General features: G+C 38.8%; 2 protein-coding genes across 3 annotated transcripts; both read left to right on the top strand.

Annotated features, from left to right (window-relative positions):
• Positions 1 to 1330: 1330 nt before the first annotated feature.
• igf1 (insulin-like growth factor 1) lies at positions 1331 to 15401 on the top strand. Of its 2 annotated transcripts, XM_007895369.2 has the most exons (5): positions 1331 to 1700; positions 7979 to 8132; positions 11786 to 11952; positions 12875 to 12909; positions 13644 to 13728. In XM_007895369.2, the coding sequence occupies exons 1-5, from the start codon at positions 1632 to 1634 to the stop codon at positions 13654 to 13656; spliced, it is 438 nt and encodes a 145-aa protein (XP_007893560.1). In that variant the 5' UTR covers positions 1331 to 1631; the 3' UTR covers positions 13657 to 13728. The 2 variants fall into 2 exon arrangements, with proteins under 2 accessions (XP_007893560.1, XP_007893559.1); XM_007895368.2 differs by lacking the exon at positions 12875 to 12909 and having other exon boundaries at positions 13644 to 15401.
• A 7806-nt stretch (positions 15402 to 23207) lies between these two features.
• Positions 23208 to 25141, top strand: LOC103179920 (pro-melanin-concentrating hormone). Its single transcript, XM_042335047.1, has 3 exons — positions 23208 to 23429; positions 24716 to 24962; positions 25098 to 25141. The coding sequence occupies exons 1-3, from the start codon at positions 23208 to 23210 to the stop codon at positions 25139 to 25141; spliced, it is 513 nt and encodes a 170-aa protein (XP_042190981.1).
• The last annotated feature ends 426 nt before the right edge of the window (positions 25142 to 25567 follow it).

Here is a 25567-nt window from a genome sequence, read left to right as displayed (position 1 = left end):
AGATCCTGTGTGGGGTGAAACCTTAGACAAGTTTTCTTACTCCACACATCTCTGTTCATCGAGCAGTAAACAGGAACACGGTTGTCAGTTGCTTTCCTGGGGTAATAATTCTTTAAAGAAAAATGTGCTCACTCAATCCACGACTGTTTGTGGGACACTGCTGTGAGCAATTGGCTGCCGCATTTTGCCCACAAAATACAGTCACTACACATTACAATATATTCTGTGAAGCACTTTGACATGTCTCAATGACATGATAAGGCGTCATCAAATACAAGGATTATTATATTATAGGATTATTTTAATACAATTTCGATCCCATACCAGGAATGGGGATGGGGGGGGGGGGGGGGGTGCTGGAGACGAAGGAGTACACAGATATGCAAAATAGACACTATGCACACATGTAATTTAACAACAACAATAATAATAATCCTTGCATTTGACATCTCAAAGCGCATCCAGAATATATTGTGAGGTGTAGTGACTGTGCGTTTTTGTGGGGCGGGGGGGGGGGGGGGGGGGGGCTGAAAGGCAGCAGCCATTTGTGCACAGGAAGGGTGACACCCACAAACAGCGGCGGATCGAGTGACCAAATGATTGTTTTGTAAACGTATTTATAACACAAAGTTGCCCCATTCCATATTTTCATGACACTTAAACCCAACCCCATCTCTACTGCGAAATGGACCCAACACACATGTAAACTGAACAAGGCTGGTGGCTGGATGGATGGGGATGGATGGATGGGGATGGATTGGGATGGATGGATGGGGATGGATGGATGGATGGGTGGGGATGGATGGATGGGGATGGATGGATGGATGGATGGTGATGGATGGGGATGGATGGATGGGGATGGATGGATGGATGGATGGGGATGGATGGATGGATGGATGGGGATGGATGACTGGATGGATGGATGGATGGTTCCTATGCTGTGTGGATGCACTCGCTGTATCAGTGCTGATAACAGCACTTGCAGACAACATCAACACCTCCCCTGGATTGTTCAGTAGCATTTGCACCCCCCCACCCCCCCCCCAAAAAAAAAACCCTGATTCAAAAGATACTACAAAAAAGGACTTTGTTTTAATAAAACCTTTATGTCTCTCTGTGTGTGTTGTGTGGTGTGTTGTGTGGTGTGTGGTGTGGTGTGTGTTGTGTGTTGTGTGGTGTGGTGTGTGTTGTGTGGTGTGTGTGTGTTTGCAGAGACGTTGCTTGAAACAATGAGTGAAAAACTCCTTCACACACACACACACACACACAAAAAAAAATAACCCACGTACATACAAAGGAGTGAATGCCCCTGCAGCTGTTTCCTGTCTGGGAGGGTGTTTGATGGAGATAAAAAGGGATTTCTGTGAATCCCCTGTTGCTGGAATTTTCACTGTCCCTGAAAGCACATCAGATGCGTTTGCGCAATCGATCGAAAGTCCTCTGTTCCTGGTGTGAAATTGAGAGAAACGTGAGGAGTGCTCGACTGAACCTCTCTCTCTCTCTCTCTCTCACACACACACACACACATCCCCCTTTTTCTTTTTTTTTTCTTGCTCTTTTGCATTCGCAGGAACACACAAAACCAGGAGAGCATTTACTGGCCACAACTCTCCAGCTTCCAGCAAGAGGTGATGGAAGAGACCCAGACCCCGGTGGGAGAGTCCAAATGCATCTCCTGCGCCCTCTCAGAAGTCTTTAAGGTGACTTTTTTGTTTCCTCTGGTTATTGTGGAGTCTGCTTATATATGTGTTGATTTCACTCCAACCCCCTCCACACACACACACACACACACACACCACCACCACACACACACACACCCACACACCCCCAGTATCAGTCAGTCCCTGACTGTGAGGCTGTGCAGGTTTTATATACCTTCATCAGGATATGGGATTGTTTTGCTTTTATTTCCCACCCCAAGAAAAACCTAAACACCTGAAGCCGGATGACTTACACGAATGCAGGTAATTCAGGGGCTGGGAGTTTGTGCAGGTTTTGCTTTTACATATCAGGATATTGGTGGGAATAATAGGAACGTGTCCAGAAGATGGACTTCACAGTTATTGCAACAGGAAAATTCTGCTGTTTTAATGCTGACAGTGATCAACTTGCAACCCCCAACTAGAAAATAACCCCCCACTGGACTGCAAGACTGTATGCATGTGCATTAGAAGTTAACTGATTTAACTTTAAAGAGACACTGGTTATTTTCTTGCACTGTTAATCGTGATTCTTGACGTGCAATCGTGTGTTAAACCCTTCAAAAATGCAATTCCTCTCTTAACAGCTTCTCTCTTATTTTTTGGTTGGGTTGGTTGGTTGGTTGGGGGTGGAGGGGGGGGGGTTGGGGGGTTGGAATTGGCAACGTGTTATCACGCAGAGAATCCAGTTGAAAGTGCAGCATTAAATTATTTACTTTCTTATGTAAGTTTGCGCATTATTTGCCTGTTTGGACTAACCACTGGCAATCACTTTGCAGGATAGAAGTGGGTTGCATTATGAGCCTGGCTTTTCAGAGTCTGATGGTAAAAACGTTGGGGGAAAAAAGGCTGAAAAAAATATATATTCTTCTGTGCTGAGGGTTTTTGTTCCTTACAATGTTAAAGGAAGTTGGGAGCATCTGGGTTCATTGCAGAGAATGATGAGGCTGGTGTTCAGGGAATCACACAGTTATTCTTGTATGTGAGTCGTTTTGGGTTTGAAGACATTTGTAGCTTTTTTTTAAAAAGACTTTACTGTAGACCCCCCCCCCCCCCACTAAGCTGCCAAATAGTTCAGATCACACACATCTGGTCGAGGCTTCAACTTTGCTTCGAAAAAAAATTCTTTCAATTGCAGTTACTGCATAAGTTTCTTAGGGTGAATGGTTCTTCCCCAAGAAAGGGTTTTCATTGCAGTGTTTCGATGGGAGAAATGCAAGTGAAGCGCTTTATACGTGCTGTTTTCATGCAGAAGTGTTCGGTGACTGTTTTCACATGTGTTTGCAAACATGACACACACAGTAATTTGTCTTTAAAATGCACTGAGAGATGCCACATCTCCTGCGCTTGGTGTCACCTCTGAAAGTAACGTACGTTTTATTTTAGGGCTTTATTATTATTATTATTATTATTATTTCTCGCCTCCCAAAACCAACACAACTACTTTGCCAAACGCTTTGTGGTGGAAATACCCGTCTTCCTATATGGCAATCCCTTCAGTTTTCAGATCAGCCTTTGAAACCTCTCAGAAGTATTTTTAATGCAAGGTTTTTTTTTGCATTAAACTGCAGTGTAACCTTCTTTCAAATGTGTTCTGGAGGGATAGAATCAGAATATTTTATTTGGCGAGACCCAGAGAATAACATCACGAATGAAACTCCCTCTTGCATTTTTGCCTGCTTGGCTGATATATTGGAAATGTCCCAGGCATTTGGTGAAATAATTTGGCCTGTGATAGTTTCACATGGAAAGGATTTTTTCTTTTTACAGATAGTCAGAGTTGATTAAGAGTTTTTGGCTTTGCCACTCAATAAGGATTGCTAATATTTGCAAGCGTTTAAAATAAATGCTGCTTAAGTGTTGCAAACTCTGGTTGTGGAAGTAGCACTAAAGTCAGTATTTGCTGAGTTCATACTTCAGAGAAGAATGTCAAACCATTATCAAGCATGAACGTGTAAAACACAACTATTTGAGTTTTTATTGGGTCACTTTTTTTTATTATTTGTGTATTAGGTACTGTAATAACTCGCTTGTAGTCAGGGGCAACTGTAACAAGTACAGAATGCTCCTTTCACCCTGGTGGTTGCAGTTGAAGTACACAATGCTCTGGCAAGTTTATGCTGGGGCCCCAATGGGCAAGTCATAGATTGCTCAGAACTTCATGCTCGCACAGTCCATCCAACAAACCCTGTTCAGCAAATGATGGAGAACTTGTACGTTTGAAGTTTTGCAAATAAAGGAACAGAGTCGAAATCCTACGGTCACTTCCCCCCACCACCCACCCACCCACCCACCCATCCCACCCTCTCCCTCCACCCCCCCCCCCCCGCCCCCGGCTTGGCATCTTGCTCCACCACTGCCAAACGCTCTGGGAAGCTACCGCGCACGGGTGGCGCTAATTAAACGCAAGTTGTTGTTGTTGTTGAAATTGATAATACTGGCTGAAAGCAGGTTACACGTGGAGGCAGACGCAAGGTTTTAAGCTTCACTGTGGATTGATGCAGAACGTTGAGGGAGCTTGAGGGGCACAGAGCACAATCACGTGAATCTGATGATAGCGGCAGATTACAGTCAGTAAGTGGTGTGATTAAATTTCAAGGTTGCTAAGCGCAAGGTATGCAGTTGATTTTTTTTAAAAAAGCACTAGATGACAGGGCAGGAAAGCCAGTCATTGAGTAGTTTTGTTGAAGTTTACAGCTGGACAGCTGATTGTTAATCGGTTCATCCATCATTTAATCAATTATGAATTAGCTGGCCAAACCCAGTCATGTATTAGCCAGTTATTGGTTCCTTGTAAACCAGATATAGTTTGGACTGTGAGCAATGCAAGACATTTTTTACCTGAAATAACTTACAAGAAATAGCACAGGCAAAAGGCCAGCCAGCTTGACAGGAATCAAGCAAATTTGCCAAGAGTGCAAATGAGGTGGTGAGTGAAAATTTGCCTTACCTCTTAAGTAAATCACTAAAGTAAGTGCATGTTTGTCTATGTTGAACTTTAGCAAGGAATCCGTTTAGTTTGGAGGGTTAGCTAATGCCTGTGTTGTGTGTAATTTTGGAATTCCTGCACGTTTTATATGGCAGGGATGACCACACATGTAGGTGGTGCCTTTCAATTGCTTGTTTTAGTTCAACGTTTATGAGCTTGAGCAGCAGTTAGGAACACTTTGTCATATATGAGAGGTCGAAAGGCTATTTCAAACATATATTTCAGCCAGTGGCCAACACACAGGCAGATATAATTGATAACAACAACAAATTATATTTGTATAGCGCCTTTCATGTCAGGAGGACATCCTGAGGTGCTGGACAGTCAGGGATTTAGATCCTAGCTGGGGGGCAGGGAAGGTAGGGCTAGGAAGGTTACTGAAGTTGTGGTTGAAGAGGTCTTGAGGGAAGGGGGTAACTGGACATAGATTTGGAAGGAGCAGGCAGGAGGTATTGCAAGTACTGATTTATCAAATCGGTATGTAGTACTGAATACCTGTGACAAAGATGACAACGCAAGACGAATATATCCATGAGCAAAGTAACTGCCCTGTGGAGTAAATAAGGGAGGAAGTACAGAAATGCTATCAGTAGGAATTTCTAGCAGTGATAGAAAGGCCAGTCATGAGAATGTAGAGGTAGAACCGTAAGCCTCTCGGCTGGCAGGCAGGGTAATCGACATAATAGATTATGTTACAGAAGATTATGGAGTAGAGATGGAGGGGAAAAAAGTTAGATGTTATGGTTCATGTTGGAACTAATGACTAATAAAGATTTCAGCAATTAAGAGTTAAGTTCTCAAGGTGGTATTCTCGTGATTACTACCAATGCCACCTGCTGATTAGTGCACAGGATTAGGGAAATAAATATGCTGGAGAGATGGCATTAGGATGGGAAAAATTTACATTCCTACGGCACTGGGACTGTTTTTTTGGGTCTGGAGTGACTCGTGCAGGACAGGTGGGCTTAACCAGAAGAGCGCTGGGCTGGGACCCATGTCCTTGGTGAAAGAATAACTGATGCTCTTGGGGATCATCCAAACTAATATATATGGCAAAGGGAGGGGAAAACAAGCCAATCAAACAGAGGAAAGCAAGGTGGGGGAAAGGTTTAAGGAATTTAAGAAAGACAAAAGGAAAAAACAAGGAACAGGGGAAGGATTATTATTATTATCAAATGCATAGATTATTATATAGGGTACCAACTAAACAACTAAAAAGGACAAATTAGAGACAGAGAGTTGGCACAATAATGATTGATCAAGTGGCCTTCTCTGCTGTCAAATTCTAGGTGTAACTGTAGTAGATCTTGGTTCCTAGAATAGTGAAATGATCGATCTTTGAAAGGTTTTTTATATATCCACTCCACACTACAGAGAACAGACTCAATCTTGGAGAAGGCTGTTTTCACTCAGTTCCCTGGTATTAATAGCTTCCAACTGTTTGGAATTGAGGAACAAGTTAGACATTTGTGGTTTGATTGTGTGTTTTGTGGGTGAAATACACCATAAAGGTGTCTTTATTGACGTTTATGTTTAAGGGATTTCCAAAGTGATACCCAACCAGTTTTGAAGAGAGATGAAAGTCCTTTCACAAAACTAGAGAGAGTATTACAATACCATCTGCAAATATAAAAGCCCCCAATAATGTTCAACAGAAAACAAATGTTTATTTTCAACTGATGCAGTGAACTGAAACCGAGAGAACAATGAAATGCCATATTTATTCTACAGGAGGAAGATATTCTTCATCATTTGAGGCATTACGATTCATTCAGTCTTGCTTGTTCACAAGTTAACTACTGAATTCCACATTTCACCACTGAATATCTAGTACTGCATGTGCTTCTCTTATGTTTATTGCTATTATCATACTACACCATCCATATATATGTGTGTATATATATATATAATATATATGTGTGTGTGTATGTATATATATATACACACACACACAAATAAGAGTATGTACCTCTTGGGTACTCTGCACCAAGGCCATCCAAGATAGTGGAGTAACACGTCTGCTCCTGTGTAACACTTGGAGGCAACACAATACTGCAAAAGCCAATCTATGTTCCCCAACTTCAATGTTTAAAATAATCATCAGTAACATTTCCAAGCACGGTAGTTTTTACAAACACTAACATCAGAATGAAACCTGCAGTGAAATTGGTTCAATGGTCAATCTAAGATCAATATAGATACTTTACATTATTGCCAGGTGAAATGTAATTTTTATATTGGTTCAATGTACAATGTCTTTGTGATATGCTCGTGTTTTACAGGTAGTTTTCTTTGATCAATAGAGTTAGCATCAACACCAAACTAAGGTTAAAGGTATCTTAAGTCACTTGTCAGCTCACTGACATGGCAGCAATCTGCTTTTGCTGATAAATCAGTGTAATTCTCTCTAGAAATCTGATTTACTGGGGGGGTGGGGGCAACAGCAGACTCTTATATTTATCTCTGTGGCAATCAAATCAATTGTTTTGTTAGAACTTGTCCTACAGTAATCTGCATGATATTAAGAAGAGATCTACATACGCAGCTCATTGTTTACGTATAAACAATACAGGAGTATAAACAAAACAGGAGTCCTGTAGCTCAGTGGTTAGAGCACCCGCTTTGCAAGTGAGAGACCTGAGTTCAATTCCAGGCAGAGGGCGAAACCTTGGGCAAGTTTCCTTACTCCACACAGAGCCTAATAATAATCCCTCCAAAAACAAAAACAATAATAAATTGGTCATTTTCAATCTACGACTGTTTGTGGGACATTGCTGTGCGCAATTGGCTGCCACGTTCGCCCACAAATATACAGTCAATTCACTTTACAGTATGTTCTGTGAAGCGCTTTGGGACGTCCTCCCGACGTGAAAAGCGTTATATCAAATGCAAGGATTATTATTATTATTTTATAAGCAGTGTATTCGTTGTGCCTTTAGTTAAAGACATGTTATTTTTGATTCAATTCTAGTGTTAATATCAGAAGGACGAGAGGATTCTCTTATTTTTTTAAATCTGCCAAACGTAATAATGCCCCCCAAAATAATAGTAATACTAATTTTGGTCACTGAATCCACGACTGTTTGTGGGACATTGCTGAGTGCAATTGGCTGCCACATTTTGCCCACGAAATATACAATTTACTTGACATTATATTCTGTGAAGCAGTTTTGAGACTTCTCAACAATGTGATAAGGTATTATATCAAATGCAAGTATTATTATTATATTTTAAATGTCAAATAGTCCATTGAGATTTAAATGCTTAACTTATTCTGTTATTTTTGCAGGTTAGGATGGCTTTTGCGTCCTACCCTCATCTCTTCTACCTGACGCTCTGTGTACTAATCCTGAGTGGAGCGGAAGCCAATCCAGAGACTCTTTGCGGTTCAGATTTGGTGGATACTCTCCAATTTGTGTGTGGTAATCGAGGCTTTTATTTCAGTAGGTTTACTTTCTTTATTGCTTGGGATAAAACCATTTTGCATGAAGCTAGTCCATATGATAACACTGCAAGTTCTACAATGGATAATGAATGTAAACTGATAGTTTCCTGTTTCCTTGGAACAGGAACCACTGTTTCCTCAACAGCCACCAAACATGTCAAAGGCACATGATATCATGCTGAACAGGTTTATAACAAGAGAATGAAATTAATCTTCAAATCTCCACATCATTCTAACAATATTTTCCTACCCTAAATGAGGCATTAGTTCCTGGGTTTGGTTCCCGGGCAGGGCAAAGCCTTGAGCAAGATTCCTTGCTCCACACACACATGCCTCTGTTTGCCTGGTGGTGAGTTGGAAACTGGTTGTAGGTCAATTGGAGAATTCTTCAAAAGAAAAAGGAAAAAATAATAATTTGGTCACTCAATCCACGACCGTTTGTGGACACTTTTGTGCACAATTGGCTGCCACGTTTTGCCCACAAAATATACAGTCACTCCTCTTTACAGTATATCGTGAAGTGCTTTGGTACATCTCAAAGACGTGAGAAGGTGCTAAATCAAATGCAAGGATTATTATTGTTATTATTACTATTGCAGACTACTGTACCCGTTTCAGCCTTCGCTTGCAACCAAAGGATTCAATATGGAATGTAGATTGACACAGACAAACACACAACAGACATTTCATCTTTATAGCCATCTGGGAGGTCTCCTGTGGGAGGACTTCTTTTGGGATGACTCAATGGGAGGACTTGGCGCTTTAAAAATATAATTTTGTGGTTGCTGTGGCTTAGCTTCGTCTGTGTTCTTTGTTTTGTTCCCGCTGCTTGGCTTCGTGCGTGCTCTGTGATGCAGGATGCCACAGCACCACAGTCAGCCGACGTAGCCACCAGATGTAACTGCAGTTGTATGCGTACATCCGTAGGTACTCAGTGACCCATGATGCCACTACTAACATTATATTTCACATTGTCCTGCATCTAAATACAATTTTGAATTCTGAAGCTGATTTTCTTTTAAGAACGACAGAGAACAAGCTTCAAAGTTAAACCTGAATTCAACAATCTGCCACATTCTGAACAAAAGCCATGTTAATAGAATAAATATAGACCCAAGTGTATTTCTGCCTCACAATGTTTAAAAAGTGCAGTCAATAAACTAATGGCACCCAACTTTTGGTTACTAAAGCACCCAGAACCTGACAGAAACACTTTCTGCCTCATTGCGCACTCTTGCACAATAGACCTATCTTTAATAATTTAGTACAGCCTCTCAGTAATACATGACTGAACTAAACATCACAACTTCAGCCAATATCAATATTGATTTGTTTTTGAAGTTTTATTGGGTGAAAATGTTGACAGCACTTTATCTAGGTTTGATGGAATCAGCAAAGTTGAATGTGGTAAAGGCAGCAAGTATTAAAATGGTAAGATGCTTTTGTGAAGTTTTGCTAACAGTACAAATTGAGACTGAGATGTAGAAAATGAAAGTGAATCATGCTGGAGTCTAAATGCAAAGCTGCTTTAGGAGAGTTATAGCAGCATTTGCACCAGTTTAAATGCAGGTGGTGTAAAGTGATTAACTCCACGCAGATGTAGGAACAAAATATTTTACCCACAAAATACACAGTCAATTCACTTTACAATATATTCTGTGAAGTGCTTTGAGATGTCTTGAAGATGCATTAGGGTGCAATATCAAATGCAAGTATTATTATTCCTTCCTACATATGTATCCACAGTATCTCTCTTTAAATATCACAATTTATTCTCAATAGTCTTCTGGGATAGTGAATTCTACATTCTCACAACCATTTCAGCTCTAAGATTGTATCCTTTGGTCTAACTGTCACCTTAAAAACCTTTTAATTGATCATTTTAAATGGCACTGTAATAACTTCATAAAACTAACACTAGTGAGCAAAGCCAAGTGCACGCATAACATTCTCCCAAGAGATGTATTTAAGAGAAGTAAAAAAATCATACATCCAGCTCCCAATCATTTTGCTGTTGGAAGCAATATTGCTTTGCTTCCAAAAGTACAAACATGGTGTAATAACACTACAAGTGAATACATTTATAAGAATTTTTGTTCAGTTCATCAATTAGTTATAGTTGTTAAAAATCCGCTATCTGCAGTTTAACATAGTCTTGCACGAGTTTTCTTTAAGTCGGGGCATCCAAAGCAGTGGGGAAGTAGATTGTTGAGAGGGAGGAAGGGAAGGAAAGTTGCAGGGCAAGTCCATTCCAACTGTTGTTACACATCTGAGTATTTGGATCAAGAGTAGCATTGGCAAACGCTCATAAGTAGGTCTCCCCACCCACCAGCTGCATCCTCTTGGCTGAAGAATAATGCATGGCATTGGAGGAATAAAGGAAAAAAAAGAACAAACTTGCGTTTTTATAGCGCCTTATCACATTGAAATGTCTCAAAGCATTTCTCAGGTAATTACTGTCAAGTATAATGATTGTTTTTGTAGGCAAACATGCCAACCGATTGCGCCAATAAATTTGTCCAAACAGCTATGAGGTGAACAACCAGTTAATCTGGAGGACTATTGGCCTGGACTTTAGGAGAAACTCCCTTCTTTTTTCGCGTGGTGTCGTGGGATGTTTAACATAGGAACATAGGAGTAGGCCATTCAGGCCCTCGATCCTGTTCCGCCATTCTACTAGATCATGGCTGATCTGTACCTCAGCTAAACAAGCAGATAGGACCTTGGTTTAAATTTCAGGAAAGTTCCCAGTTTGCGCACCTCCTTGCAAGTAGCTTCAGAGCAAGTGGCATTGACAAACCAGGAGCAGGTTGACCCCGTGCACCCTTGGTGGATGACAGCAAATGGCCTGTAGAATTCAAAAATTGTTTGTTTGAGGTTAACTTTTATTTCTGTTTGAATCTTCCATGGCAAAGGCAAGACAGCCGTGCCTCCATTGAGAGGGCGAGTGAGCAACATGCTTTCAATTTCAGTGCTGCTCTAGAACCAGTTGCTGAAGAACATACACGCGTGACCATAATTGACACTTTTATATTTTGGGGGAATCTCTTTTTAGTCTCCGTCCTGATATCTGAACTGCTAGCTCACTTGGGTCGATTTTACTCTGATCGCTAAAAATAGCGATCGTTTAGCTATGGCTTTATAATAAAATTCCATTGTAAAAACATAGCGGAAAAATCGCTATTTTTAGCAAGCAGCCTAAGACCCCAGTGTATGAAGAACTACAGGCACAAAACCACACCCACTGGTTTCTTCTAATGTGGGTCAGACCGCAGGTCAAATCGTGTGACGTTAATGCCGTGACGTCAGTTTTTTTTTTCCTACCACTTTATTTGTGAAATTTTAAGTCTATGGAAGACAAGCTATCTTATCTGAAACCTTGGCAATGGCAGACTTTTTCATTCCAAAAATTATTCTGTGCAGCAGAGCATTTGTCCTGCCAAATGTATTATATTTTTGGCAGTCACCACCATACTCAGGGCTTCAGTTCTGACCTGTGCCTGCAGATTGTGCTGTGTTAGCAAGGTTCATGGCCTCCAGAGTACTGTGTGGGTCTCAGATGATGTATCAAATCATACAAGTATTGTTAGGTTTTTAACTGCCGACAAGTCAGAAGTATTTTTCAGTTCTGCGTGTATTTTTTTTTCACAGACAAACCGACAGGCTACAGGCCTACTATAAGGCGGGCAAACAGAGGGATTGTGGATGAATGTTGCTTCCAGAGCTGTGATCTCAAGTTGCTGGAGATGTATTGTGCAAAACCAGCAAAGCAAGAGGCTTCTGCACGCACACAGCCCCACGCTGATAAAGGACAAAGGGTAAGGAAGAAACAGACCTGATTTCATCCTGTATTAGATAAAGAAAACAAAATTACTATTTTTTAAAAATAACACACCTTTGAACTATACCATCCTCCAATATCTCATGGTTACCCATTAAACACATTTTATATTATTTTGTGGAAGAGAATTGTAATCTTGAGATGATGATGCTCTGTGAAATGTTCCAATAGGTAAAATCTCAAGCTTATAAATCCACCAGATGTATTGTATTATTCATATTATTGATCTTTAACCCATTTACACAGAAGGCCACACTCGCATTTTTCCAGGAACCAGTGGGAGTCTATTCCATAGAAATGTATAAAGTAATGTTTATTAATGGATAATTATGAAATAACACATGGAGTCAGCAATTTTCTTGACCAATTTCCCCCTTTCTTCCTGCCCTGAAGCCATTTAACTTTCTCCCCCACCCCCTGTACTGCAATATGGATCCACAAGAGGCAAATAATGAATGAATAATGAAATAGCCACTGTCCCAAACTCATTAGCATAGTTGTGAGACGGAGATGAAAATCATAACATTAGCTTCTCAGACATATTGATATCTTGAAGAAAATAGATGTCTAAGTGTCTCTATTGGCTTTGCCTACTGTTTAATTGATAAACAAGCCACTTTGGGAATACATTAGTAGATTTGTCCATTGTCTAAATTCATCATTTTGAAATATCCTCTTTCTGAAAATCTTGTGCTTTCCCCTGTCTCTAGTTATCTTGATACTATATGTTGGTTAGCTCCAAGATCTTTCTATGTTCAGTCATCAGCCAGTGTAATACTCCATTTCAAGATTACGGGCCATTTTTACTGACAGGAGAAAAATTACCCCATCAATTATTGCCTCATATCTGAAAAGCCTTAAGGGTTCTCGCAGTTAATTTTGAGATTCTCTGTTTTCAGAATATAAAGCAATTAGTTGGCAGAAAAACAAAGAGGTGAGCAACTGCACTGTTATTAACATTTTGTTTTCGCCCCAGTATTAATTGAGATCATTGTGTTCCACTTATCTGCTAAAATATACAATGTGCTTACATTAATGTGCAAACCTATATCAAACTATGATAATAGCCTGTATGGATGTAATGTCCCCTTCATTTTTCTTTCTGAAAGATGTCAAACGCACTAAGTGACTGTTGTTGAGAGCAAAGTAAAATGTTTTAATTGAATTTATGCAAAAACAAATAACCCTCAATTAGTAGGTAGTTTAGTTTGCATTGTGGGTGAGGCTGTCTCTTTTTCTGAAGTGCTTTTCTCCAGCTCTTTCCTTGGTCTTTGTATCGTTCACAAGCAGGAGACAACCTGCTGCAAGGACAGTCTGATGCCGCTGTGAATGTGGCCTCTAGAACATGTGTAAAAGCAGTCGAGGCCTGACTGTCAGTATCTTTCCCTCTACCTGTGAGATGTGCCTGGCCTCTGCTTGCTTCCTCTCCATGGTGGGATCTCATCTGAGAGGGGATGGCTACAATGCGTTGGTGTTCTAATGACATACCAAAGCACTTCTAATGGGAGAGCTTTCACATCCGTGTGAAATTCTGAATCATACTGGAATTGTCTATTTCTTATGATGAGTCTTATGTTATGTGGCACACAGGTATAAAGAAGAACTATGATCCAATTCACTTCGGATTTCATATTATGTTCCTTAACATCATTCCTCTGATTATTATAGGAGACTGTCTTGAAGAACTCTAGCCGAGGTAATACCAGTAGTGTCAACAGAAATTACAGAATATGAAATACAAGAGAAATGAACAATGGGATGGCTACCACAACATGCCTAATGTAGCTGAAGTGTCTGTTCACCACTGAATCGTTCTATAAGACAGTCATTTCTACAGTCAGAATTGCCTTGATGACCACAACAGACATTATGGAACGATACCTTTGTTAGATCAGCCATTTTGTAGAATACACATGTTTTCAAGACCTTTGAGATCTTCTTGGAGGAGAGCAAGTGAAGTTTACAGCACCCTGGTGTAAAATGTCGATCTAACAAAGAGTTTCACATTCACCTGCAAGGAGCCTATGTAACAATTAGCAGCTCAATATATGTGGACTACTTTAAGGGCCAGTGACAACGAAACAGAATCATTTTTCATTGTGATTACCATACATTTACTTGTTAATATTATTATGTTAATCATGCTTCTGCAATAATATACTTTTGAGGGTGATGAAGTCTTTATTGATGTTGATTATTTTATGAAGGCAGATTAAGTAGATGACACACAGATCAATGTCAGACTACATTTCAATATTTGCACTCTTGTGTGTTCTGTCGTTTGTCGCTGCAAGTAATATAAATCTAGCTGTCTGCAGTTTAAAAGGTTTTGAACAGATAGTCATAAATTTAATGATAATCATCAATCTACATGGTACACTTTAAATGCATTACCCTATCTTGAATACTTCATTAACATTATCAAGATGCTATAATTCTCTCAATATGAAGTTTGCATATAAATGTCAACACTCTTATCATTACAATAAATATTTGCCCAGCTAATTTAATATGAATGAAATTGGATTCTCACCCGTTTCATTTCGCCCCATCCCCAGTTTTTCTTTCATTAAACCTTTCACTGTCAGAGAACTTCCAACTGCACGTATTCATGCTGTAGACAAGTCATTACTCCAGGTAGTGTTGTTTGGACAATTTTAAGATGGAGTTTGTATAAAGCAAAATGGAAACGATTAGTCTTCAGGAAGTTCGGAGGTGGAAATTTGCAATGTTTCAAATAAAAACGTCATGAGACACCACAATTTTTCCCAAGATTACTCCAGATTTGCACAAAGCTTCACACTGGCTGAGAACCGACCAAGTGAAGTGTATGCCAGCAGTAGAAAGGTATTATAGAGCACAGGTAATCCTATTGCTCAGCACTGGGATCATTGTTGAGCTGTCAAAATGATAAGCACGAGTTCCAAACTGCAAATCTGGAATTTGATTTTGCCCAATACAGATTAATTTGAGGGCATATGTAACTGGCCCTATTCAATACTATAAAGTGTTGCACATGAGCACAGAGGTATTTGTGCTGTAGTATTTTCTTTCTTCTAATTTCAAATCATTCTATTGGCAGCTGGAGAAGGGGAGGAGACAGTAATGTGTCCAAATCAAGTTCTGTTATAGAGGTGTATTCAATCAGTTATCTCATGGGGCAATATGCTTGTTTCTGGTGTTGTAGAGGAGTAAGATACATGTGAAGTACATGGTGGATTTAAATCCAGGTTAAATGCTGTATGTAGTATCACCTGTGTGATTTAATTCTTGTTGGAGATGCGACTGATAGGAATGCACTATATCAATCACTGGATATCCAGTGTACCTGTATTCGTATGAATGCATATCTGTGTGGGTAAGGGGAAATTACATCATAATAATTTAATAATAATTTGGTCACTCAATCCATGACCGTTTGTGGGGCACTACTGTGAGCAATTGGCTGCCACATTTTGGCCACAAAATAGTCAATTCACTTTGCAATATATTTTACAGCACTTTGAAATGTGAAGCGCTTTGAGATGTCTCAACGATGTGATAAGGCGCTGTATCAAATGCAAGTATTATTATGATTCAGACCTTGGGATTTTTTTAAAAAAATGTAAATTCCCATGGCAGTGATAAATTGCCAACCCTGGTAGGTAACATATTGGGGTGGGATAAGAACCAGCTCAGATTTTAACTTTTAAACAGAGTGTAAGTCACGTTCAAAGTCCGGTTGTAAGCCCATCTCCTCCAAAGTTCACAATATCAAGTAGCAAATGGGATTGTACCTAGCCATAAAGATCATGATATTTCTAATGGTTGATCTACTGCTGTGTCAGTTAATATACTAACGAGTGATTATTCTCCTGGGAGAGAGGTGGTGGGGGGGGGGGGGGGGGGGGTGTGAGGGTCTCCTCAGAACTGAGCTGCCTCAAAGTCACATATTTGGCAATAGAATGTCAGAATCAAGTTAATGTTCTGTGGTGTGGCAATCTAGGCTGTCCAGTTCCTGAACCAGATGAGTCTGCAGTACTCAAGAGCCAGCCTGGTTCATTAGCTTGGAAGGATTAACCAGCCCACTTGGCTTCTGTTAATGCTGCAAGCCAAAGCCCTTAGGGGCAGAGTAGTCCTAGCTGGACAAGCAGCAGGAAACTTGCCAGATAGTGCACTCAATGATAAGATGTGTTTTAGCTGGTTAAACTCCAGCAGTACTCCTATACTCTGGGATCTCCAAGCCTTGGCTCTTGCCAACCTGCACCTAGTAGTTTCTGGAATTAGAAAGCAGTGGGTAGGTCCTTCCAGGAGAGATGTGCATCTCATTCCAGACACAAGGAAAATCCTGTGTAGCTGGCATACATACGTGAAAGTCAGTCTCCTCTAGTATGGATACTCTTAAGTACTGTGATGGTTTTCCACATGTTTGTTCACCCAGCTGACCAAAAAAAAAGTTTGTTGATCTCATCGAGGGAGGCGGTAGGGGGAACAGCAGTCTCAGTATTTCTGGAATAGAAACGGAAAAACTGGCTAGGATTCTGACTTCCTGTGTGTGTGGGTGTGTGCATTTGTGTGTGTGTGGGTCAGATTAGGACAGGATTATCTTTGGCTATGAAGTCCCCTGCAGTCGATTGGCTCACTGACCAGGCTCACAGTTAAAGGAAAGCCAGTTGGGTGGGGTACTGTTAGGCTGCTGCTGCTTTCAAAATATACCCAAGCATAGACTTCACGATGGATAAGGCTAGAAAACAGCAAGAAGGAAAAAGAAACTGGTATAAATCAATTGGCTTTTAAGAAACAATTGGTTTATTCATGTCTTTTTCCCTGCACTCTAAAGATGTCATTGGAAATTCCTCTGACAAAAATGTGTTTTGTGAGAAAGTAAGCTGTTTCTATAACTGAACTTCAACATGTGAAACAGCAGTCCACCTCTTAATGCTTTTTAAAATAACAAAGCACAATACTGTTGTAATAACTATTAGACTTAAAAGGCCCATAAAACAGAAATGCAGGTAGGTTGTACCTAAAAACATTAACCTTAACTTTCAAATTGATCTGTGAATTTCCAATACTGAGATTTTATTTCAGATTTCCAGTATCTGCTGTGTTTCTTTATAGTCCCATTAGAATATCAGCTTCCAGACCAGATAGATATATGTTCCTCTTCAATGTTTGTAAAATGTTGGGCTAAATGGAGCTACTTAACCTCTCATTAGTAACAATGACATTCCATTTGCAAATAATTTTCTTATGTATTAATGCATTCAATAAAATTGTAACCTTTCTAAATAGAAACCATATTCATTGCTTAAACATTACATTGTTAATTTTGAAAAAAATGAATGCTGCATATTTTCTTTTTTCTACTTTAGTGCAATTTGGAAAACATGCATTTTAAAGATTTTGCTACAAATCTGTAATTACAATATAACCCTCAACCAGCTTCTCGCTATGATTTGCACCCTAAATTCAATATACAGGCTGAAACGGTACACTTAAGCAATACTTATAATCTATTCAATACCATGGTGCTATTTTTTTATTATTGTAAAAATACTTGATGTTAGGGAAAATAAGGAATACAAAAAAAACTGTTAAACAAAATAGCCTGATTTCTGGTAAGATTTTCATATGCACATAGAGCAGATGTAGATTTAAGCTTTTTATTTTGCTGTGGTTTTCAGCTATTGTATTTGAATGTTGTGTTTAAATTCCCGGCATGGGCAGAGCAGCATAGTATGTAGTATAGTATGATGTACTTTACTTTCTCAAAACTCTTAATTATGTTGTACCATTGTCTTCCGTATACACTTTCTCAAACAATTCAAAATGTGTTTTAAAATAAATCCCACTTTTATTTTTGTACCTATGATCTGTTATGAAAGTGTCTTAGCATTTCAAAACTAGCCTTTTTAATTTTTCCAACTTTTTTGTGAAACTATATAAGTATATTAAGCAAAGTAATGTTATCCCTAGAACTATAGCCATGTACAGTTGCACCATATTTTGTTGCATTTAGTTAAGTTAGCAACCCTGGATCCTACAAGAGGATTAAAATATTCCATATGTAATTTCTGTTTTGATTGTTGAAAATGAGTAAGTTCAAATAGATGACTTTCATCTGTTATAAGTTTTAGGTAAATGTCAGGACAAACCGTGACAAAGTGTTGGAAAAAAAATATCAGTGCAGTAAATGTAATTTTTTTCTAAGTGACTTTTGATACTTGCATCGTGCAAATTAAAACAGGATATTATACAGAGAGGGACTGCTGTTTATTTATTAATTTTGTAAATAGCCAATATGAAAGTAATTTTGCAAAGTCTATTGCATCTTTTGTTATTTTAAGGTTAGAGTGTTGGATGGAATATTGTTTTGTAGAAAAACTTGTTTTGAAACAATATTGATTCAATATTTTTGATATGCAGAACATATGGAGCTAGTAATGTAATATGATAATGTCATATCAAAATAATTGACACGCACCTGGAATGCCTCATATTTCAAGATCAATCGAAGGACAGCATGGTATTTACCATTTTCGTTCACTGCTATCTCTTAAGGATTATGTATCTGCAAATTACAAACAGATTTACCATTTTTATTTATTTAGGTATTGTGACAAAATGTAAAGACTGTTTTTCAGTTCCATTGCAGTTGGAAATGTTAAATTTGATATAGTGTCTTATCACATTAAAGCACATTATGCAATGACTGTTATGCAGACAAGCACAACAGCTTCTCTATTCCAGCAACATCTCAAAAAACAGTGAGATGAATGACCAAAGTTAATCTATTTTTCTTGAATTTTGATTGAGGGAAGAATATTGGCCAAGGCACTATGGGAACTTCCTGTTTCAAAATTATATATTGGATCTTTAGTCTACTTGAACCAGAAGACATTATTTTGGGTTGACATTTCATCCAAAGGACAACACTTCCAATAATCCAGCATACCCATATTACTATGCACCCATAATACTGAATTGTCATCTCAGATTAGGAATTCAAGTCCTGGTGTGGGGCTTGAACCTACAATCTTCTAATCCAAAACAAGAGTGCTACCAACTGAGCCACACTGGCACTTTGTTAATAATTTGTAGTATTGCTGAGAAAATAATTTTAAATTGTTACTAACTTCATGAATTTGTGATTCCTTTTAATTGCCCAATAAATGAATGTCAGAACAATATTTTGTTTAAGAATCCAGTGTCAGCTTTAAGCACTCCAAGGTCAGGTAATGGCAGCATCAGATGCAGAGTAAATCTCCCTCTCATCTACCCCAATTTAACTGCAAAAGAGCATCCCTACGACATCACCTCAATTTTTATTTCTTACAACTGCAGCCTTTGTAGTTTTGTTTGAGTGATATTGGGATATTGAGACTTGCAAAAGGATTAGTAAATAGCGAATCCCAGATGTGTCGCAGGTCATTGCTTGAACAATCTTAGCTCCAACTTCCGTGAAGACAGGCTACTTCAATCCTGTTGCAAAATTACAAACAATACTATGCTGGGAATCAATGGCTATTGGGCAAACTCATTTCATATACATTTATATGTGGTAGAGAGGAGAGAGTGGCATTACTTCATTCTGGGCTGTATTCTAACAGAGACCTGGAGGTGAAAGCATAGTGTACCAACTCACTGTAACAACCAGTCCCACTCTGGACAATTTAGAAAATAAATTTTACCATAAGATCACTAAAATAAAAATTGAAGCTGTAATTAAACACTCCATTAAAATTTATTTTTTCCCCCTTCTTTGTGTTGCCGGTTTACATTCAATGGGCAAATTACAACAGAATTTTACAGTACTGAAAGCAGGTAGGGAAAAAAAAGTTTAAAAATAAGTTTTAAGATTGTTGTAATGCTATATCTCAATTTGTGTGAACACTGAAAAAAAAACTTTAACCTGAATACTCTAGTTCTGCATACTTTGATGGTATCGGTTTTCAAATGAGCAATATTACGTATAGAATCTTCAGTGTACATCTGTATCTTTTGCCTGTTTTCAAATGAGAAATATTACTTATAGTATCTTTAGTGTATGTGTATCTTTGCCTCTGTGAGGTTTCTAAATAAAACTTTCACAATTACCTTACCTGTGTTGGTGTATTGATTGTTGCAAATAAATATAGCATATCACTTCGTTCTACAGATATGCCACATTCGTAAAAGCAATGCATGGGTAAAAATTCCATTCAGCATTATAATAATTTTGCATTTGGTAGAGTGCCGTTCACATCAGGAGACGTCTCAAATGGCGTTACAGGATATTACTGTATTTGTAGGTGAATATGGCAATGCATTTGTACCAAATGGTATCCCACAAGAAGCCATGAAGGAAAATATCAGTTTTATTTCTGGTATTGTTGACCGGGATACCAGAAGAAATTCCCTTCTTTTTTCAAATAGTACCATGGAATCTTTAACGTCCACCCGAACAGGTAGATGGGAGCTTGGTCTGAAGAATGATACCTCCAACAATGCAACCAATTGAATGAGCCTGACGCACCTTTGGCAACGTCAGCCTTATTGGTATTTTTCATTATAGTTACACATCATACAATGCTAGACAGAAATTTTAACCCTAAAATGCTCAATATCCCTTGTGTCCATGCTTCAAATGGATGACTCGAAGGACCTTCTTCATCCAGACCAATCTTGTAATGATCGATATTACCTTGAATTCAAATCACAATCCAACAAAAAAAAAAGTTTTTGATGCACATAAAATCCATAATTTAAAACCAATGCAAGTGAAATGACATTAAAACATCAACAAAAATTGAAAAGCTTGACATTCAATGGTGGCACAGGTAAAGCAGGGGACCTGTAGTAAGTACGAGTTAGCTGATCAGAGGGTACAGGGAGAGGAATGAGCTAGGAGATTGACGCGAGGACCTTGAAATCGATTTTGAGATAAATGGTTTAATTAAAGTGCTCAAATGTTCCTTAAAATTGAATTCAAACAAATTTCTCATTGCTCAACAACAAAAACTTGAATTTATGTAGCCCCTTTGTCTTGGAGCACTGTATAGTGGTGGGGTGTGACACTGAGCATGGGAGAAGTGGGAAGTGACCATGTGCAAGTTCAAAGAGATTAGAATCTACATAGATCTTACATAGATCTGTGCACAATTGGCTGATGCGTTTCGTCCACAAAATATAGTCAATCCATTTTACAGTATATTCTGTGAAGTGCTTTGAAAGGTCTCAAAGACGTCATGAGGTGCTACATCAAATGTAAGGATTATTATTATATAAAGAGTTCACACAGGGCAAAAAAATGTTTTTTGTTTTATATTTTAGATTGTTTCACAAGCTGATGTGTAGGAGAACTAGCCACTAATACCCATGACCGCACCCTTCCTCGTTGAGCTGGCTTGGCCTCATGCAAGATAGATTTTCCTCCTGTCAACTTTGGCTACTGTGTGGGGATTGGCTAAAGACATATAAAAGGAAAAATAACATTTAAATCACGGCGTAAGTCCAAGCACAATGTGTGTATGTGCATGCGGAGGCTGCATGCTTGGGCATATGTAATATTCTCTAATTGTCTTTTTAGATTTACTTCAACTAGTCCACTGGCAGATAATTTGGGGATTGACAGCTTTTTTTTTTGTTACCTTTTAAGACTCTGTTCTGAAGGTGGTATTTTCCTTTCCTACTCGAGTTTTTGAATTTGTGAAGCTAGAACCAAAGTTTGCCCTGGCCAAATCAAAGGCTGGGAGTGTGTCATCTTTACCTTTCAGAACAGACACTAAATTCATCCACATCTGTAAATGAACGCAACATTCCTTTCAAGCAGTGGACAAGCTATTTAGCATGCTTTGCCTTCGATAATCCCATTTTCATTACATATTTGAAGAGCCACCCAGATTGGCGTGCAACAAGCCGCTAGAAAATCATTACTGTCTTTTTCCGAAAATGGTTCTCATCGCTTCATTTCCAGCATTTATCAGCCATCAGAAATATTTTATTCACAATAATCATTCCTGTCCAATCTGTCCTTCATGACAGTACATTCGGAATTGATAATGCTAAGTATTTTCTTCTGCCAAAACATTTTCTGAAATTCACCATCATTCCTAAATTACACACAATGTAAATGTCACCCTTACCTAGTCTGGTCTATATGCAACTCCAGCCCTGTACTACTTGATTGATTCTGGCTGTCCTCTGCATGGGTCAAGCAAGTCACTGAGAAAATCACTGCAGAAAAATTCAGTTGGAAAGAAGGCCCATCACCACCATTTTAGAGAATCCATTGATGTGTAATAAATGGCAGTTTTGCCTACATAATAATCCTTACATTTGATATGGCGTCTTTCACTTCAGAAGGACTTCTCAAAAGGCATCACATGATAAAATGTAAAGCGATAACCAATTTCCACACAGTAATGATCCACAATCAGCAATAACATCTTGATATTTCAAGAAGTCAATCCCAATCGACCATTTGGAGACACAAACTTTGATTAATCCCAAAATGTAATGCACCCTAAAAACAATTTTCATGTAAGAAAATTATTACATAAGTTAGATCTCAATTCATTGGTATCGAAGTTTTTCAATATCCAATAAACTGCAATTCAAATACTAGCTACAGAGTGTTACTTTATGAAGAATGATTATTTTTTCCTAATTTGATTTATGTCTAGGTCAACATCATGCAAAAATGTTTTCGGTAAGAAAGGATCTTCCTATCAGGATACACATTCCGCAGAGATTAGCAATTCTTTGTTGTAAAAGATTCCTTTCATCTCCTCTTGGTTTTTAGTAATAAAACCATAATTTCCACTTCCCATTCAGCACATCTAATACAAAGTGCAGAGAATAGTTTTAAAGCTTACCTTCTTAAATCAGATCCATTAATGCATTATTCTTCAGATGAATGAAGTAACCATCCATCATTTTGACATCTAAGATGTATTATTCATTATGCAGATAAAAATACATTAGACATGCTGTTCCTAATGTTAGGAGAGTCACCGTGGAATGAAATCCCTTGAAACGTTAATTAAAATGTAGATCAGGCAATACCTCTTGGTACGATGAATCAGACTATACATTCATTTTAGGTCACAACTGGTAATAAACCCTTCAAGTAGACTCACCGGGAAGTCATTCCATTGTGTTGAAGTATATAAAGGCATTGCTACATGTACCTTCAAAGAAAGCATCTCTTGATCATCATTGGTTTCTGTGCAAACCTTGCTCTTGAGAGAACTTACAGCCAGTGTGAGAATGACTGTGTCAGTGTACACTGTCCTCTTCATCTCGGTTTTGGTCATCACAAAGTTATCTGCTTCTGCAAAATCTGTGGAATGGTTGCAAGAAAACAAGGTGCAACCAAATAATTTTAACCCAAAGAAGCCTGACCTACCAGTAAAAGCAATGGCTTCACTGTTATTCAATCATTACCCACTTTTGGATGACAAATTAAACCCAGAAGTCTTCGTCATAACGGTAAGTTATTTTTTCATCATGTCAATTTCACGTTGTCATTTATAAGAAAATGCAAACTCCAAAATCTTTAATCAAAAGAAGTTGGTAAAATGTCAAAAAAATTGGGAGTGTTACATACAGTAATTCTCAATTTGAGTCAGTTATAGTGACTTAGTCACAAATAGTTAACTCCTGCTGATGGTTTAATGTACATCACAAAATCTGCTTCTGGGCATGTTGGACTGTTGTTCTTGCAGGTTGTCATGACAGAATCCCTGCTACTGGAAGGAGTTGTTATTTATGATTCAGAGTGGCTAATACCAACTCCAACTCTGAATCATCGCGTGCTAGACTTTGATAAATAATAATTCGGTCAGAAGAAAAAATAAGCCTAGATCTCCTGAGGCAGCTTCTCATGCTGTAGTGTAATTTCATTAATGCTCACAGTCATATCCTGTTCCTCAGCCAAAATGTCACTCTTGATGTGTGAGCTTCGAATGGCCATTCTACTATGAGGAACATTGGAGCCAATCTTGATTCTATTCTCATCCAATGTTGACATAGCCATTCTCCAAAGAAACATTAGATGATCGGGAGTGTGAATATTGGCTATTTTCCCTCTCTCCCACCCAGAATACTGAAGCCATTTGTAATGCTCCTAATATTGTCCTGACTGGCTTTTTATTAAAAGAAAATGATGAACAGAAATTTGTTGGAGCGGTTTCTTTATATGTGCTCCCAAATTTTAAATCAATTTCATCAATCTTGGGTTTAAGAGCAAAGTATAGAGTGTCTTACATAGAACATTTAAACTACAAATATCTTTTTAAAAAATCCCATGATAATTTTTTTTGCAATGCATGTAATTAAATGTTGTCCAATAAAAGGGTAATACTAACTAGAAGCAGCACATTAGCCCGAACAGAGAAACAATTAAAAGATGGATTAATCTTTCTGAAAGGTTAAATGATTGTTTTGCATCCCTATCTTTGTTTCAGTCTCCTCGCTTCGCTTACTATTCCCCTGCTAAAAGGTAAACCAGCTTGTATCACAAGCATCTCATGCTCTGCTTGCCAGCAAGTGGACAACAACCATCCAATTATTTTGGGGAGGCAGAGAATGTAGGGGAGAAGAGAAACAGCAACTACGTTTGCACAACGATTTGGTAAAAGTTCTTCCACAAAGTTCCTGCCTCTGAAATACCGACATGTTACAACATCAGTAAAAGCTACTACAATTATCACAAAATGCTTTCAGAGTGACACTACATTAATAATACTGTTTTATGCATCCATTCTTCTTTTCAGGATTTGGGTTATAAATCAGACTGGAAAATCATTCAAGATCATCTAAATTTTGCCAACCAAAGTCTGCTCAAATCCACTCCACCATTGAAAGCCACAGTGAAACAGCCACCTTATTTTGTAATCAAAGGTGCGGGCAAATCAGAATTATCTGACAATATACAGCAGACTGAGACAACAGAGGCTCGAAGAGGTTCTGGTGATATGGAAGGTATAAGCAAATTTCCTGTAACCAGGAGAGATTTTGACAGTAAGTACTTTGCATTCTGTCGACCAGTCATGCTGAAATACCAGTCGAGTAGGGACATGGAATGACAGAAGGGTGGGCTGCAACAAAAACGATCAATTTATTCGTTTATTTTATTTATTAATTTACTTATTCTAGGCTTCAACATTTGCCACAAGAATGTTCTTCCCCATGCAAGATGAGTGCCAACTTTTTAAGATGAGTCTTTGCCTTTTTTTCAAGGTGTTGTGTTGGAATTACTTCACCTCTGTGTGGCAACTTGTCAGACAATCTGTCCACGATAAGGAACTCCAATTTTTTTCCCACACAAACAACAACATTACATTTGTGTAGCGCCTTTAGAAGGGAGGGCAGGGGAAGGGGGGTGACCGATGGCATGGCTGAAAAGGAGGATCTTGAGGCGGGACTTGAAGGAGGCTAAGTTGGGGGCAGAATGGCTGAAGGCTCTCCTGCCAATGGTGGGGCGGGTGGCTCGAGAGACGTGGAGCAGGCCAGAGCCGGCTGAGCGGAGGGAACAGGCGGGTTGGTAGGGGGTTAGGAGGTCGCAGAGGTAGGGTGGGGTGAGGCCATGGAGGGCTTTGTAGGTGAGGACCAGGATCTTGAACTGG

The sequence above is a fragment of the Callorhinchus milii genome, unplaced genomic scaffold, assembly GCF_018977255.1.
Source record: "Callorhinchus milii isolate IMCB2004 unplaced genomic scaffold, IMCB_Cmil_1.0 Scaffold5, whole genome shotgun sequence".
Classification (NCBI taxonomy): Eukaryota; Metazoa; Chordata; class Chondrichthyes; order Chimaeriformes; family Callorhinchidae; genus Callorhinchus; species Callorhinchus milii.
This window is presented reverse-complemented; position numbering and strand designations above follow the sequence as displayed.